This window comes from Microplitis mediator, chromosome 5, assembly GCF_029852145.1.
Source record: "Microplitis mediator isolate UGA2020A chromosome 5, iyMicMedi2.1, whole genome shotgun sequence".
Lineage (NCBI taxonomy): Eukaryota > Metazoa > Arthropoda > Insecta > Hymenoptera > Braconidae > Microplitis > Microplitis mediator.
In genome coordinates, this window is record NC_079973.1 from 26,342,460 (window position 1) to 26,361,384 (window position 18,925).

The 18,925-nt window shown below is 32.0% G+C and overlaps 1 protein-coding gene across 9 annotated transcripts in view; it reads right to left on the reverse strand.

Moving 5' to 3' along the window:
* Nucleotides 1-18,925, reverse strand: part of LOC130669146 (kazrin) — a 74,056-nt gene that overhangs the window by 11,357 nt on the left and 43,774 nt on the right. For 7 of the 9 annotated variants that reach the window (XM_057471886.1, XM_057471885.1, XM_057471884.1 and 4 more), the window contains exons 2-7: nucleotides 11,592-11,704; nucleotides 5,371-5,824; nucleotides 4,594-4,965; nucleotides 3,670-4,025; nucleotides 936-1,139; nucleotides 512-863 (exon numbers count right to left, since the gene is read on the reverse strand). In XM_057471886.1, coding sequence (XP_057327869.1) covers nucleotides 512-863; nucleotides 936-1,139; nucleotides 3,670-4,025; nucleotides 4,594-4,965; nucleotides 5,371-5,824; nucleotides 11,592-11,618 — 1,765 coding nt within the window. In that variant the 5' untranslated portion in view covers nucleotides 11,619-11,704. Of the gene's footprint in view, nucleotides 1-511; nucleotides 864-935; nucleotides 1,140-3,669; nucleotides 4,026-4,593; nucleotides 4,966-5,370; nucleotides 5,825-11,591; nucleotides 11,705-13,542; nucleotides 13,764-18,925 lie in introns of those variants that run through there. The other 2 variants (XM_057471878.1, XM_057471881.1) reach the window with 2 other exon arrangements.

Below are 18,925 nucleotides of genomic sequence, written 5' to 3' on the forward strand. Positions count from 1 at the left end.
GGGTGTTTCTAAAGGACACCAACGAAGACACGGTTTTATTCGCCTTCAACGTGTTCTTTATGTTGCACCCTCGGTGTCAGTAATAAAAATAAAAAAATGAATTATTAAAGTAGGTCTTAATTTTTGTTTTATTAATTAAAACTTTTTTTTTAATGAAAAGAAAAAAATTACGACGTAACAATTTTATCCTGATGAAATCCGCTTACTGTACGACCTTTTACATAATAGTATTTAGAGCATGAACAATTGGACAATTAGCAGTGACGAGTTATCTGGGTCTCTGCGGGAAGCTTTTAAAAGAGACTTTAATCGTACTTTGGATTCTCACTCTTGTTTAAATGTAATTATATTTAACCTTTGACTGGTTTTAATTTTAAAAAAAATTCCATCTCGTTTAGACTCTCGAGGTTCTTGTTTTATTAAATTAAAGGGAAATATCTTTATTCTATATATAACTATTTTATTTACGGTACTGTAGATAAAATAATTAAAAAGTATAAAGTTAACTAACCATCAGTGGTAGAATCAGATAAATTTCCACCAACACTAGTGGCACCACCGCTTTCACGGTCGCTGGATCCACGTACGCCGCTATCGGCGCTGCAACTTCCACGATCGCCAGCTTGTCCGGTGCCAGACACACCCGTGCCAGTGACACTGCCCACACAGATATCAGTGATGCCCAAGGGCGGCTGGGATCCCAGATGCGGGAGTAGCATCGGCACACAATTTCCAACCCCGCTGTTGCTACAGGCGCCAGGTGTTGCTGTCCCATTAACGCTGCCTCGGGGAAACGATACCAGGGATTCCTGATCGCTCAAACATACATTTCCGATACCTCGATCGCCTAACTGACGTTGAAGCTAAATCGTAAAATAAAATTTATAAATAAAATTTAAAAATTCAAAATTTGTAAATTTATAAAAAAAATTTACTTCTTTAATAGTCGCATGAGCATGAGAAAGTGCAGCTTCTTTATCAGCAAGACTTGCTGCCAAACTAACACTACGGTCAGCTTCATCTCTGGCGGCTCTCAAGAGACTCCAGCGTTCACGTTCACGTTCTCGTTCACGTTCTTCATTTGGTAATCCACCTCCGTGCTGAAGTCGTCCAAGTGTCGCTTCGTTTTCCCTCATCCGCTGAAATCAAACGGTGAGAAACACCACATACGGGCAGTAACTCCACCCCAATTAAACCAACACCAAAACTACTTCTAGTACTACAACTACTTTCACTACCGGACATGACGAAGTTAACAAGTCGTTTGAAGTTTGCTAACTCCCTTACAGGCAACTACGGCTAAGTGTTTTATATATTGTTTTTTATTTTACTCGTTTTTTAAACAAAGTTAAATAATTGGGATTAATAATAGTATTAGTGTTGATATTAGTATTAGGTAGACTAGATGACCGGATTAATCCATTTATCTTTCTATGAACAAATATCGTAACGATGTGGAAACAGTTTATCGGGTAAAGTTTGTACGTAATGAGTTTAATGCAAACAGCTAGAGTACAGATATAATAAAGAGAAAAAGACTTTTAAATGAGTAGTTTTAGTTTACTAAGTTGTAAAATAAAACTTTGTGTACCAATTATAATATATATACATATAAGGGTTGTGTGAATAATTTCGAACTTACAAATTTTACGTATCGAATAATTCGAACTCTTTATAAAATAAAAATTTAATATTTGAAAGCTGACTAGAATTTTCGGATTCAAATCAGGTAATTCGAAAATTGACAAATAATTCGTAAAGTTAAGAATTATTCGGTTCGATTAAAACACGATTCGCACATCCCTTATATTTATATATATTTGTTTAATTATTTAAAAGAGAAATTAAAAGATTAGCGTTGGCGGATTTAAAAGTATTAGAGTCTTTATTGGTTGAATTTAAATAACGATTTGTTGTTAAGATAACACTCCCACTAGAGAATAACATACGGTTTTATTCTCATTCGTTTTAATGGGTGGTATTCGCTCGCAAGATAAGAGCCGAGAAGTTGCAATAGAAGTTAAGCCGAGGGCGGAAAATTGTTGGGACAAGATGGTGGTGAATTGTTGATTCTGTCGAGAATAAAGGAAAGGGGAAAGGAAAGAGGTGAAATTAACACGAGGGTCGATAAGAGATATTGTCGGGAAATCTTTATCAATGGGGATAACGGACATCTGGGCTAGAGTTTACTTGGCTGTCACGGGCAATTTTTCGTTTGGAGAAATGCACTTGAAAGATGATACTCGTGTTGTTGATACAAAAAAAATTTATAAAGTAAGATGGGTAATGGAAAACTGCGACTTTATTTTTATCGGCCGCTATTTTTCACTCGGAAAAGCAGCGGTAGAGTTCTGTGGCGGTTTCGGTTGGTTCTACGTGGACATTTGTTTTAACGCGGGTTCATGCTAAAGCCATTAATCGTAAAAAAGGCGAGCTAAGTGCAAAAACAAAGATTGATGAAGAAGTTGTTTGGAGATGTGAAAATGCAAAGCACGAGTTAAGTGAATTATAAGGTTCGGGGCGAGAAAATTGATAAATTCCAAGATAATCTCCGAGAATAGTATATTACACTACAAGGGAAGAAAGTTGAAATTCCTGCCCTGTGTGATATGATGCCCGAGGCGAAGCCGAGGGCATCATGACACACAGGGCAGGGCTTTTAACTATCTTCCCGTGTGGTGTATACGATTTTTCTTTATACCTGGTCGAAAGTACGTTTATTAATTACATTTTTGAATACTATAAACAACACAACCACGTTCTGCCTTCAGCTGACAGGTCGGCCATGTTTTTTTTATTTGCTCCCTATTGACGCGCCTCTTTCGGACATACATAAAACTTTAATTTTTTTCCGTCTCCCTTTTTTTTTTTGTTGCGTTTTTGATGCCTGCCCCGCGACATTTGAAAGCACGAGCGAAGCGAGTGCGTCTGGTCGGCGGGGGCAGGCATCAAAAACAAAACAAAAAAAAAGACATAATTATACTTATAAAAAATAAAAATAAAAAATAATTATTTTTTTTCGAAAGAAATAAATTTATGCCTATGAACAAGATTTTTTTCCTGCCAATAAATAATATATAAATGAATACATAATCTTTCAATAATTAACCTCGCCTCTGCATCAAAATCTTTTATCACCTCATCCTCGTCCATAGAGTCATCAGATGATACTTTTTCAGTCATATTATTATTGCAAGTACACTGTTTACTTAAAATATCACAAACAACGAGACACGAAAACACTGACGTACATATAAATAAAGCAACGATCTATGATGTTATCGTCAAAAATTTTATTGATAAAGTGGTAGACGTTCAGTAGATGGCAGCAGCCGGCTGTTTCCGTAGGCACGAAAAAATTTTTTGCTCCCGGCGATGTAAGTGGGGCGCGTGTAACTCCACTAGGAGAGGGAAATGAGACTTTAGGCCTTAAAATTAGGGAGGGAAGTGCGTACTTTCGACTAAGGGATAAAGAAAAATTATTTAATATTGAAGATATAAATTTAAATGTTTTTTTCCTCCTTATTAACTTTTTTTTTCTCGAGTCTGATACGTGAATTGAATATTAAATTAACATATTACTTTTTTCTTAGGTAAGTTATGTTTCTAAAACAAAAGTTATGCGCATGCTGTAATTTAATTTATTAGGAAAATTCTTTTATGTTTTACCTGTTCATAATTTCGTATAAAGTCACGGAGTTCACGTTCCTTGTCTTCAAGAGTACTGTAAAGTGCTTTCATTTGATTGAGTAGATCGAATTTCTCAGCCTTAAGCCTCTTGCGATCAGTTTTGAGGGCTTGGATAATCTCCCGAGAGTGTTGCAACTCCATTTCTAGAGCCACGAAACGAGCTTCTTCTTCGATAGCTGCATCTTCTCCACCCACTTCACCTCGCGCTGCACCGCTCAGCAATAAACGACGTAATCTCGCAACTTCTGCCACAAGACGTTCATTTTCTAAACGTAATCTTCGAGTGCTTGCTATCTCAACTGACGTCCCGGTATGGAGACCAGAAAATCGTGAAGCTGAAGCACAATTTTTAATAAATATTATATTAATACTATACTAGTAATGCTTCAATATCGATTTGTATGAAGAAATATTTTAAACGATAAATTTTCTTGGGTAGAAAAAAACCATTTATAAAACTTTTTAATTCGACGTTTGCTGTTCGGTTCAATTCCTTTATTTATATGCCGGCATTAAAACTTTTTCTCGCTGAATTTTAATTAAAATAAATATATATTCAATACTGAGTACTGAATATATATAAAATTTTTTTTAATTAGCAATTTCTAGCTGGGAATTTTCATAAAACTTTTACAAACAAATTAACGTCTGATTGACATTTAAATAAATAAAAAATTATTATTAATTAAAAGTGTTAAAATTTACTTGTTATTTATAAAAGTTTGTTGACGTGGAATATTTAATTAATTTGAGTATCATTAAAAGTTGGAATAAAATAAAAAAATGATAATAAAATACGTTGAGTTGAACAAGAGGCCAAGAGAGTGAATTACTACGGGGCTGAGTAAATTCACACATAAATAATTAAAGAGAGTTTGAGAACAAGAGCCAGAGCTTGCTCACCGAGAGAACTAGTGGGAGATGTCGGCCTGCTGCTGGGAGCCGGAGCTGGAGGTTCGTTGTCTTCATCTGGTCTTACGTCACCATCAATTATGTCTTTGCTACAACTATCCTTGTCGTGTTCTAAGCTAGAATCCTTGTTGGATCGTATTGAATCGCGGTTGGTTGTGATTCGCAGTCTCTCACCGCTAGAACGTTCGCTTCCGCTGCGCTGAAAGAAACTTGTGGTCCGGGAGCCACGATCTGGACTTGCACTGCCGGACCGCGAGTCAACGCTACCACCCGAGCCACTGATTCGCGTTTTCTCCACCGCAGATGTCCACGGACGTCGGGTTTTTTCACTCGGGCTGCGGCTCGGTGAGCCATTTTTTCTCTCTAAAAATTATATTTTACAATAAATTTATGTGTCTACTAGAGACTAGTCTAAATAAATTACACAGAAAAAATGGATTTCTTAGCAAGAAATTTTTCATCACCCGAGAAAATTTTTTGCGCCATGGCAAGAAATTCATTTTTTTCTGTGTCGTAATATAAAATTTATAAAAATTTTCGTTCCATTGATTTTTTCACGTCAATACCTTTCTCAAGAGAGTTGAAATGCAGGATAGAATAATACAAGATACTCTAAAATTAATAAAATCTAGTCTATCCCCGTAGGAACAGTTCAACCTCGAGGGAAAATTGAAATTTTATCGTATTTTTATAGAAGTAATTTTGTAAAAATTTTTTCTTTTTCAATGCAACAATTAAATAAAAAATATAAATTAAAATTGAACCAACCAACAGATGGACTAGTTTTAGAGCGATCAATAGGACTAGTACGATCTTTTTTGTCAATCGGACTGTTGCCTTTGTCAATAGGGCTGACTGATTTTTCACTAGCGGAGCTTCTTTTGTCAACGGGACTACTGTTAGCACTTAAACGTTTCGATGGTTCTTCTTGACTATTGTGCCCCGTTGACTCTGTGCTGTCTTGACTCGGTGGTGCTGATAAATTGTTAGAAGTTGTTGTGCTGCTAGCACTTGTACTTGGGCTGTTTGTCGAAGTACCACTGAGATTACTGCTATTACTTGTGGCTCCATTATTTTGGTGATTATTGTTGAGCACAAGGGCGCCGCGGACGGTTCTCAATTCACCCCGGAGACTCGCACATTCACCACGTGCGCGTTCCAACTCCCCGTCCAACCGGGCACCCGTTGCTGCGTTCTCCTCCACCATCACGCGGAGTTTTGTCTGGAACAAAAAATTTTTTTATTACATTACTTTGCATTTCATTAAAACATTCTTTCAATTCCTTCGTTCTCCATGTTGTTAATATATACACATACATGCATATATATTAATTTTTTTTTTTTTCTATCATATACGGACTATATATTACAGTAGCCAGTGAATTATATTAATAACGAGGGTCACGATCAATAAAGTTCACTCAGCAAGCTGACGAGTTGGACAAAATCGAGTGGAAAAATTAATTCGCTGGAATAATTGTCGATAAATTTATTTTATTATATTATTTCTCGTATGATCGTGACAGATATTTATATACATATATTTATTAAATTATTAAATATATAAAATAATAATATTTCGCTCTAATTATTTTCACGCGGAAGTTTATTTATTAGTGACGTGTAAAAATGGTCATGCTGAGTATTTGCTGAATTTCACGAGACTCTTGTGAGTTAATTATATCCAGAGAAATAATTTCGGTTGCATTCACTATTATATGTGTGCTTCTGTCAAGCTTAAAATATATTAATCTCATTGAACATCATTAGAATTTCATTTCATTTTTTTTTCTTTTAATATTTCACTGCAGTCATTATTATTATTAAATTTTATAATTTGTAATATATGAATTTATATGATGAAAAAAATAATAAATGGTAATTTAAATATAAAATTTTATATAAGAACTTTATTTAGTCATATAATTATATGTCACTGGTCACTTGTTATACTGAAACCCAGAACACAGGCACTTAGTAATATATACGGTACTCGTTTTGCAGATGTTAATGTATCCTTTGCACGGATGATGATGATGATGATGATGATGATGATGATGATGATGGTAATGATTATGGTGGTACCCGTCCGAGCACGTGGACCGCGAGGCGTGGTAGTGAATCGTTATATTAAACCTGAGATTACCCTTTCGACAAGACCTGCTTTTAAATCGATCGATCAATAAAACTACACACGTATTATATTATTATTATAATTGCAATAATTATTTCCTAACGGTTATTTAATCGGCTTTATATATTTTTAAAAATAATGATAATTTAAATAAAAAAAATACTTTAACTGTAAAGTGTCAATGATCTTAACTGGATGATGGAAAAAAATAGAGATACACGAGTACTCAACAGTGTACAGTATAGTGGCAACAGACGATCACGTCTCGCAACCTCAGTAACTCTCTCATCTCTCGTTTTAGAGACAAGAACAAGTAGAGAGTCATCGAATGAAGAACCATTCTATGAGATGACGCTTCAGCGACATGTGTATGTCGGGACACTATGAAAATAGATGTGATGGAGGCAGTTTCCTGATATTCTCGTTGGGGGAATATATATATACGTACATATATTACATAAAAGTGAAAAGTGCAACGTATGACCGAGTTTTGCAGATAGCTTAACATTTGTCACAACTTTTATATCTTTCTGGAAGTCTAATTTTTTTATTTTTTTTTTTTCATCATAACAAAATGTAGGTCAACGAATATTAAAATATTTTTCTGACTACTTCTATTTAGATTTTGTTGTGAATTATTAAAATAAAAAGCTATGAAAATTTTTCAATTGCCGAGGCAATTAAAATTGCCCTGGTAGATTTATCAGCTGGGTTATCGAACGATTTTTCATTTACCTTAACTACCGACGCGTCACAAGTCAAGAGGCAATTACAGTTTTTTTTTTTTTTAATGCTCGCTGTAAAATTCTGCCAGGAAATTCATCACCAGCCCATTGATTTTTAAAATATTTATTTTTGTTATCATTGTTTATTTTTTTCATAACTCTCATCAACAATTAAACAAGCCATGCCTACAAAATATGAATATCAAATATCCTTGAATTAAATCCACGAAAATTTATTAATAACAATAATAATAATGATAATTAATAACCGACTGTTCTCTCTATTGTTTTACCAATATTTTAACAATAGAAACCGAATATTAATTAGCCGACACTCGATCAATTCTCCCGGGAGTTTTGATTTCGATTTACCGATGACTAATGACTGTCAGCATCAACCCTCAATTTAGCAATGTACAATTAGTAATAATGCATAACAAAACCGCAGTTTAATTTAAATTATTAAAAATACTATAATCGGCTTACGCGTGAGTACGCGGGCACATGCATGCGAAATCGTGTCTGAGTCCTTTTTAAATAAACAAGCTAGGGTAAAAAGATTTTATAACGTCGATGTCGATGTTGATGATGATGATGGGGTGTCCCGAACCGAGGTCTCCCTGGACGCGAAAACCGCGTGAGTTAGCACGCGATCCTGGTTTGGTTGTTGAAATGTTCGGCGACTGGTACTGCATTAAATTGGTCGAAATATATAACGTCAGGGAACAAAGTAGGATTATTGGGGATAGGTTGGTTAAAGGGTGTTAGGTGACAGAGAAGGGTTGGGTATTTGGTAGCATACAGAGCACTAGCACAGTACCAGAGAAAAAGAGAGGGAAATTTGAGTTAGGGGGTTGGTTAATCCATTAGCGGTAGAGTAAGGCGCATATAGAGAATATATAGAGTAAATAGGCTATATATATACATATATCTATATATATACGTACATATGTAGATGTCTATAGTCATATATTTCTCTATATACTGACCACAATAGGGATTGACCCGAGACGAGAATACGGAATACGAATGCAATATACGAATGGTAATGTGTGTGTGTGTGTGTGTGTGTGTGTGTGTGTGTGTGTGTGGGGTGGGTGGGTGGGTGTGTGCTGGTTACAGTTGCTCGGATCAAGCTTTACGCTAATGAACGTTGAGAATATTTGGTTTAAGTTCATTTTAGTACCTCTTTATTCTTCTTTATATATTTTAACATCATACTCTTTTGTTTATATTTTACAAGGTAGAAATATATATATTTTTTTGCAATGTGAAAATATATTTTTAATGAGATGAATTTTTTAATTATCGTTGGATTTATTCAGAGAATGTTAAAAAAAAGAAGTATAAAATGTATCTTCTCAAAAGACATTTATGACGTTATATTTTTATCTTTTGTTCAGTTTCTTATGTCTTTTGTGTTATAAATATTTTTGTACTTATGCAAAGTTTTTACTGAGCTAGACGAAAATTAAAATAAAATGTCTAGTTATTTTTAAAAATTTATTTATCAAGGATTAAAATAAATTAAAAATGTTTTGTGAATTCTTTTGATGAATATTGAAAAAAAAATCTTTATAATTTATAATTTTATAAAATCCTCTGCTCACACTGTAAATTTTTATCTAACGATTTTGTTGAAAGCTTGAATTTAATTTTTTTTTACTCTCAATGTTTAATCCTCCATCAATGTTTTTTAGTATTCCATTAAAGTATTAATGGACTTATGAATAATAATAGTTATAAAAATAATAAATGGACTGTGAAGAATTTTTCAGTATAAAAAAGAACATATATTTTTTTTGTATGCAAACACAAAAGTTTAAACCTTTTTGAGTACATGAATAAATGATCTTTGTTATTATAAATAATATAATAGAATTTATGAATTATGTTTATCCAAGGGTAAGAAATGTTTATTTAAGACATTGAATAAATTTATGTGACAATTACAAAGTTGGTGAAATTAGTTGAGTTGAGTGCAAAGTCAGGAAGTAGAGAGAGACGGCCTCAGTGTTGTAATGGTCCCCCAGGACGTGGGAGGATGAATTGGGTCAGAGTTTTATTCGTAAATTATAGACATTAAGCCTTTTCTAGAAGCAAATCTCACGAAATCCTTTTTACTTTGATGTTAATACTTCCTACCATCTATTAGTGTTCAAATAAACGTCTGATATTTCATCATAATGATTATAAAAAATAAAAAATAAAATAAAGAGGCAATCGAGTTCAGCTTCAAAAGCTTTTTTATCGAGATTTAAATATTTCCCATGCTTTTTATTTTTCATATTAAATATGCGGAAAAAATTGAGTAAATTAAAAATAATAATGTCGAGTGCAACGCAGTGTAATGAGAAATTTTAAAAAGGGGTAAAGACCTGCACGTTTGTGGCTTTTGTCTCTGGGACACAATATTCAACGCACGTGCCTCATGTCAGACGCTCGAGGGTCTGCCGCAGGTGGTGAAGCTGCAGGAGCCACTTAGTTTTCCTCTCGACAAACATCATCATGTATGTAGAATAAAGTTCACTACCTATCTTTATCTTTTTCTATTCCCTTTATATGGAAAATACACATGAGAGAAGAAACTTTATGCGCACTACTTGTTAATGACTATGGCTTTTAGATCCTTTAAACATCGAAAAAAAAATGTTCACGTTCCATTAAAATTTTTTTATAAATCGCGATTTCAATTTTATTTTTTTTCCATAGTAAAATTATGAGTAATCAATATTTTGATGTGAACAAAAATTTCTGAGTGACTGAAATCTCATATTTGACTTTATTAGGAAAAACAGCATTCGATCTTTCTTAAAATTAATTATTAATTTGTTTATTATTTAAAAGATATTAAATTTTGTTTAAAAAAAAATTATGAAATTTTTTTAAATTTTATTTCAATGCTTCATAAAAAAAAAAATATGTTTGATGGATTAAAAATGTTATAAAAAGTTTCATATATTTAGATTGATCCTTCAAATGAATACTAATGAGAAAACTAATGACGTTTTTTTTTAAAATTCTTCAATCCGATTTATTCTTTAGGCAAAAAGTTCTACTAAAAAAAAAAGTATTTTATATTTTATAAATATGAAATTATTCATTTTCTCTATCATATTTCCATCAGTAGTAGAAACAGACCTTACACACAACATATATACATAAATGTTCTTTTAACATATATGAGATAGTCGAAATTTTCTGAATATTAAGTCAGTGTTTACTGTGAGTTTGAGTTACGTGCTTATAGAATATATATAATATAAGTTACTATATATATATTAAGGATGATCTGTATGCCTGCTCACGTACCGTTTTCAGCCCTTCATAATATATAATACATCCTCCTCTTTTACTTACTAATATATATATATTTATACGCCACGGTTGACTTTATGCACGTACTGCCACGCACTCCCTTCATATATATTTTTTGTTTTTCATTTTATATTAACACGAGGAAAAAAAAATTTATCCGTTAAATTTTTCGTTAAAGTGCTGATAGAAAAGATTTTACGTGTTGTATGTTGCATTATAAATGAGAAAAAGAAAGAAAAAGTTATTTTTTAAAATTAAAAAAAGTTTAAGCTGTAAAAAAAATAAATTGAATTTTTTATTTCACAATGAAACTATGTAACTTTTAAATTATTAATACTAATTTCAAAGTTTGTGTATAACGGTAATTACAGTATTAATTATGTAGCATAACTGACCCGAAAAAAAATGTATATTTCGGTGTGTAATTAAAGTTTTATGGCTCGTTGTTTATTTTTTATTGTAAATAATATTTCATGAAGGTTATGCTCGTCAACGTGATGATAAATTTTAAAAATAATTAGAGTGAAAATAATAGTAGGAAGACTTGAGCTTTTGTCCATTCTACTGTACACAGATCTCTTAAAACAGAAGAAAATAACTCTGGAAAAAAGCTCCTTTATTTCAAATTTTTGTCCCGCGTTTTCTCAACCGAGCATTTTAAATCTCTTACAACTTAAAACTGTGACCTCAATATATTTTTCTTTAAATTTCTCTCTTTTTTTTAAAAAAGAAGATACTTTTTTTTCATTAAATTTTTTTTTCAACCAACCGATGCAATTAAATATTTGTAGAGATAATTAAAAAAAAATTACCTGAGCATCAGAAAGGATGCGTCTCATCAAAGCCAAGGTGGGGTGCGTTGAAGCCTCATCTTCATTGGCAAGTCCTTCGCCCTCTTTGCTCAATAAGCTCAGACTCTTGATGACTGAAAAATAAAAAATAAAATCAATAAGCGGCGAGCCAGCGAGTCTAAATAAATAATAATAAAACTAATCAGTTTAGTTAATTAAGCCTTTGCAATCATAAAGATAAACAACAATAAACCGTAATTAAGTTCTACACAATAAAAATTTAATTAAGCCCTTGAATAAAAGTTTGGCAAATTACTGGAGCCCATCACCGGTTATCAGAGTACAATACCGCAAGCTAAGTGAATTAACAAAACGTTAACTAGACTGTGGACGTCTATATCCTCAGCCCATTCACTGAAATCCATACGTCTATATCTATAACTATATATTAACTATCCAGCAGTTATACTCCATAAAAGCGGTCGCTTTGACGCCAGATAACCCTTCCGGTCGAGTTAAGCGATCTTTAAGGGAAGCGAACTTCCTTACCAATACTAACATGCCTGTCCAACCAACCACCTTCAATTCGTATTATCTCTATGCTATTTCAACGTGGGTGTGGGTTAGCATAGAATCTCTAACGATAATTGGATTTCCCAACCGTCTCCAAGATTCCAAAAGAGAAATCTACAATATATATATATATATATATATATATATATATATATCCGTTTGATAAAGCATTATTGAAAAGCATTGAAGCTGTCAATCGGTTTGTTCTTTTAATCTACTACTTTTCTTGTTTAACCGACGTTAAGATTTCATTGATCTGTAAATACTTTTTTTTGTAGAAGGAAAAAAAATTGTCATTAAAAAAAACAATAGTAGGGATGTAATTAATTTTGAAATGGAGGATGAAGACAAGTAAAAAAAAGCTCAAGGTAAATATCGATAACTAAGACAGGATAATATTTAAAAAGGATGTACAGGGTTTATATATATATGTTGTAGGAATGGGGGTTTCAGATGGAGAATGGAGATGAAGATGGAAATGGAGATGGAGATGGAGATGACTCTGTGACCGCAGGGGAATAAAAGAGACAGAGGAGTGTTATATATAAAGGTACCGAGGCAAAGATCCTCAGGAATATTACAGCATAACGGTAAAATATACTGTGAAGATCTTTTTTTATTATAAGTAAAGAGGTAGGGGTGTTAAAAAACATAGGCGACGTACTGTGATATAGTTTAGCACACCATCACCACCGGCAACCACACGACGCACTGTGTTTTAATGTATTATGTAAAAGCCAACTTTAAAAAGTTTAAACTTTAAAGTTTTGTCGAACAAGAAGAAGAAGAATAAGAAAAGAATAAGAAAATAAGTATAAAGTTTTTTTTTTCAGTTTATGCGGCCGCTGGGGTGTATTGATTTATGAAAATAAATTTTATAATGTATTTAGCAGATGGGAAATTTAGCCACCTAGTTAGATGTTAAAATTTAAAGATCTGTTATACAGTTTGCTAAGTACCCAGTATATTTATTTACGTTCCGATAAATTCGTCTGGTAAGTCAAATATATGTAATTGTAATTTCATTACTCTAATGCTCTTCAAATATTGACGGACGGATATTTAAATTTAAAAATAATTTATTGTGTAAAAAATTAAAATGTTGACATTGCAATCAATTTTAAATTGTCTATAAAATATTCTACAGCAAACAATAGAACGGAGTCTTTGTAAAAATTAATTTCATAATTTTTCGAGCAAGTTTTTAATGAAAACATAAATTGCATATTCATGAACAACTTCCATAAATTCAATTATAAATTTTGTCCGCCGTCGATAATTAAAAATATTCTGTATTAAAAATTTAAACGAAATTTTATCAATTAAAATATTTAAAAAATATATATTTGACAGACGAATTGTAGTGGTAATTAGAGGGATTTATAATGAAGGAACTTACCTTCCTCGTAGGGTTGAGCTCGTTTAGCAAAAGCTCTAGAAAAAGCTCCTCGTGGCTGGGTAGTTTCCACGCCATTATCAACAATTGTACTCATTGTAATAAATTATTTAAATTTACATATGTATGTATGTATAATTTATTTTTTATCTTGCTTGGATTTCATTACTCTGGTCGGGTTTGTAAGAGCGAACGTGTGCTTTCACAAAACACCTAATCCCTGGACGATCAATGAGACCATCTGCAATGTACATTTAATCTCACCATAAAAGCTTGTCTTCAACACAATTCTCTGTACCTGACTGTCTTTCCATTACTCCATACTTTTATTTATCATTTCGCGATATAGATTTTACGGAATATTGAATTTTTTACTCCAATGAACTCTAACATTTAAATTGATATTGAAGTCGTTCGCTGTTTCTTGATCGTTTGATCGCATTCTACATGCATATGACTGTTTAAACATATCGTATATTATATATATATGTATATTATGTATATAATAATATTATTTCCAAGTTTGTGTACTGACATTTAACTTTAACATTCAGTTAGTACCATATTGTACATACATCTAATATAAATGTTATCATTTATGAAGACCGTGGAGAGTTTATTGTATTAAATGACGTGCTATGGTGGTCTCGACACCGAAGCCAGACACCACCGTAGCTTTCAACTGCACAATTGTTATCAATATTGTATATTCTCAATTCTATGGCATTTAGAAACGTTCAGGGTTTCGCTTTAATAGAAATGGATACCACTTTATACATATTATACATAAATATGTATACTATTTGAGTAAATTGATATGAGAAGTAAATTTTCGAATGTCGTTTTCGCATGAAAAATGAACAATAAAAGTCGTTTGATATAAATTTTATATAAAAATAATGATATGTAAAAATTTTGTCCTTTGATTCAGGTATTGATTTGAATTTCTTGTCATATATTGGAAAATATAAAGTATATTTTTCAATGTATCAAACGTAATCTAAATATGCAAAAAAAAGAAATTTAAGAGACGGGTAAAACTGACGTAAATGTCATTGTCAGATATATCAGAATCGATTTCTCAAGAGCGCAATTTCTTTGTGTGAGCGACATGTCTGTTGTTAAAATTTTTATTCTTTTTCGTGGGTTCATGCGTCTTTTCAATGTCCCTGTCATATTTAAAATGGAATTTACATATGCGACCATTTCCTATGTAAATATTATTATGCTGACATTGAATTTTCCTTAGAGGATAATATTTTTTTTTTATCAAAATCTATTTTATTAATATTAATACCAACAATAAAATTTATTTCTCAAGGATAATTAAATTAAGTGTATGATTATTTACACGCAGAGAATTTTACGGTATTTTTTGCATCAAAAGTTTATAGAAAAATTACTATAGTCATAGTAACATGAGGACAGTATGGAATTATTGTACAAATTACCGATACTGTAGAAATTTTTAAAATACATCGAACAGAATTTACAAGGTGCATTGTAATTTTGACAAAGCAACAAATAAAATTTATACCAACTGCATACTAAATATTCTGAATTAACCTAATAAATTTTACTATGCAGTTGGTATAAATTTTATAAAGTTTCGCCGGAAAAGTAAGAAAATCTCAAAATTTATTATGAATTCGACTTTAACCTCAAATAACTTTTGAACAAATAGATTCCTCAAAAAATGATAAGAATCTTTTTTTGTAGAACATTCAATTCCCTATAAAATTATGCCTGCCAATTATTCCTATGACGCATCGTTAGCTACTTATAAAAATCAGAAGACGTAAAAAAAATTTTTTCCATGTTATTCTTATGGAAAATAGAAAAGTGCGATGAGGAACCTCTTAATGTTAATATTAAGAGCTCTAATTTTCACAGGCGTCTTTTTTTATCTATATGAAACTTTTGAACCTGTTTGCGAGAAAAAAAAAATTTGTTATTTTTTGGATCACCCTAGTCCTCATGTTACTATGACTGGTAATTTTTCTATAAATTTTTGATGCAAAAATACCGTGAAATTCTCTGCGTGTATGAATTTTTAAGATAAAGTTTAGTCGGAAAATATTTTTGACATTTAGATTTAAGTAATCAAGAATTTTTTTACAAAAGATATTTTTCAGTTCTTTATATCAAGATTCTCTTACTATTATTTTACTTCTTTTTATTTTTTTTCCTTTTCTATACACTATATATAATTGGCTCTTATTATGTTCGTTCATAAAGCAACAAAAAATGTTAACCAGGTCATGTTCTCTTTATAATATTATTTCTATTGTAACCCTCAACTTGCATTTTTCACTGAAATTTAATTTAAAAATTCAGAAACTTGCTGTCATATTTTTCTCTTTTCATTCTCACTTTGAATTTCTTTACTGTACTTGTAAAAAAATTTAATAAATATAAAAAGCAGTGTTGGAAAATATTCTCATAAAAATGTCTACTGAAAATATTTAATTATTTAAAGCACGCGGATCAGACTCGATAAATTATAAAACTGGTCGTATATTCTCTGAAAATGATTCTGATCTAAGCAGTTGATTTTATGAAATTCAGTGGATTCAAAGAATGTTATTTGTGTAAAAAATATATTTTATATCTATGCAGGACATAATTTTTCTCAAACTGTCCAAGTGGAATAAATTCCGGCGACTTCTCGAACAGAAGTATCAAAAATTGCTTGTTCTCACGCAATAATTTTCACAGCGGCGTGTCTATTCAAATAATACGAAAGGTAATCTGCTGTGATATTCGTTTGAAATACATACAGCTACATACCCTCGCGACATACATATATGTATGTGTATATAAAATTCAAAAATATTGAGCACTCAATCGGAATAATACGCAAATTTAAAAAATATATTCACAAGATATAAAATACGGAATATTTTTCTCGATCCTCTCAATAATTTTAAAAGGGAAATCTGTTTATTCCACAGATTGAAGGATAACGTTGATCGGCAATATTTTTTTCGACCCAAATAAAAATGTGAATAAAAAATGGATGAAAATAAATCAGCTTTTTTTTATTTTAAAACCAATAGATGATCGAATGTCCATCGTTACTTTAAACGTGATGTTAAATTCAACAAATCCTTGGTGGCATATATATATATCATATGGAGTCTCAACACAATTCATCACACACCCAGCATCAGCATAAAACATATGTATATATATATATAGTAATCTATAGATGACTCACTAACGACCAAGGGATTCGATTCTCTCGGGAATTTCCCGTTGTCGGTTGGCCGTTGAAAGCCGAAATAGGTTAGCGAAGAGAAAATTTATTTCCCCTGATGGCGCACAGCATCAGCAGAGTAGACTAGAGTTGAGTTAAAGCGTTTGCTGGCGAGAGGTATAGAGGTATAGAGCTAGAGCAAACCGTACTAGACTCTCAGACGACAAGTTGGATATATGCTGCAGAAGAGTCGAGAGAACGTGCAGCCAATTACGCCGGGTGCATGTCGGCGTTCAACACAAGAATTCCCAGTGAACAGAGGAGTAGGTGGAGACCGTGGTCGTGGTGGTGATGATGATGATGATGTGGAAACAGAGAAGAAAAAGAATGAAAGTTGAGGCCAAAGCTCGCGGGAAACGCCGGAAGAGCTGCACAGTGTAAAGTTGAGAGACGAGACAAAAAGAGTAGTAGACCAAAGTGGGCATCTCCATGAATATTTACGACCTAGTTATACCTTACCATGAAAAGACACATTTAGCAACTCAAAAATACCCTCTTTACCGCATGACAAATATCCCTTTTTTTACTTTTAATCCTCTTTTATACTCGAGCCACAACTGCTCTACTACTTAATTTACATCGGGGATAAATTTAACAAACTATTACTACAGCACTCTTGACTAAAATTTATTACATTTCATAGATGAGCCCGAGTCGAAATATTAGACGTAAATTGAACGTTTTCAACGTTTTAAACGTAAATTGAACGTTTTGGACATTAAAAACTCAATTTGACAGCTTTCAACTTATTCAGAACGTAGATTGGAGTATCATAAATCGAAAACGTAACTAAAACCTATTTAGACTTACAATAAGAAAACATAAGCATACCAAAAAATTTTTTTCATCGATTTTATACTCCCGGATTATAATCACGTCAATTCCGTAAAATTTTGTTGTCCACCTTTCTGGCTCTTAAATAAAAAATTCGTATTTTGAAAAAAAATTTTTTTCAGTTTCATACTTCTATCTTTAACACTATTATATCTTTTCACATATTATGATATCAAGGTTATGAAAATTGTGATTACAAATATTGAAATAAATTAATTAATGTTATCATTAAACTAAAATCATAACTCATGAAATTACCAATTTTTTATGAACCAAAATACAAAACAATCGTTCAATTTACTTTCAAAACGTTAAGAATGTTCACTTTACGTTTAAAACGTTAAGAACGTTCAATTTACGTCTAATATTTCGACTCGGGAGATTTTATTTACGCAGCTTGAACAGTTTCGATTAATCAAGTGTTAAGTTGCAATTTAAAAAAATAAACTGTTGAATTATGTTTGTACATTTTCGCGATCAATGTTTATGTTGCGTGGGTGAGTACATCCCAATAGCGTATAATAAGTCTCGACGATTCTTGATGCACATCTCTTTCAGTACATCGCATAACCAACCAACCGGAGACGAGTTAGATTGGCTCTTAATTGCAGTGCCAGACGGAAGGTGGGAAGAAGGTTTAAACGACTATGCAAATCAATTTTGAACACACTCTGCATAGCGTTCAAAATCTTTACTTTTTTTTCATTTATCATACACTTATTTTTCATTATATCGTCTTCCGTACGCATCATAAAATAATAATATGCTTATCATTATTTATATCTTATGTCTTATGATTGAATTAATGGTTTTACGGTGAAGCGACTGAGAATATGAATGCATGATTTAAACTCAACTTTCATTATATATACAGATCCAGTTCAGAATCAAGGTTTAAAACGCAGATCGCTCTTGGATTCATAATTTATCATGTTATAAATACATAATAAATCTCATAAATACTTATATTTTTTAATTTTCATTTTATCGATAGACGGGTTGATAATATATTGACATTTGCACGTATTATCAATCATGAATGTCAAAACTGACTAGGCCAAGCTTTATAAGCATACAGCAGACATCTTCAGCGATTTGTGTTTCTAGGCCATATATATATTACTTTCATACATACATATATTTATGCTGTATAGTAATAGTGGATTTGAAGCAGCTGACGTGACTGATATTACTCATCAGAATACTTCAGAGTGGGTTTATTTAGTATAGATGGAGCATAAATAATGTAAGAAACCGATGTGTCTAGTCAGTATTTTTCGATCTATTATGTAG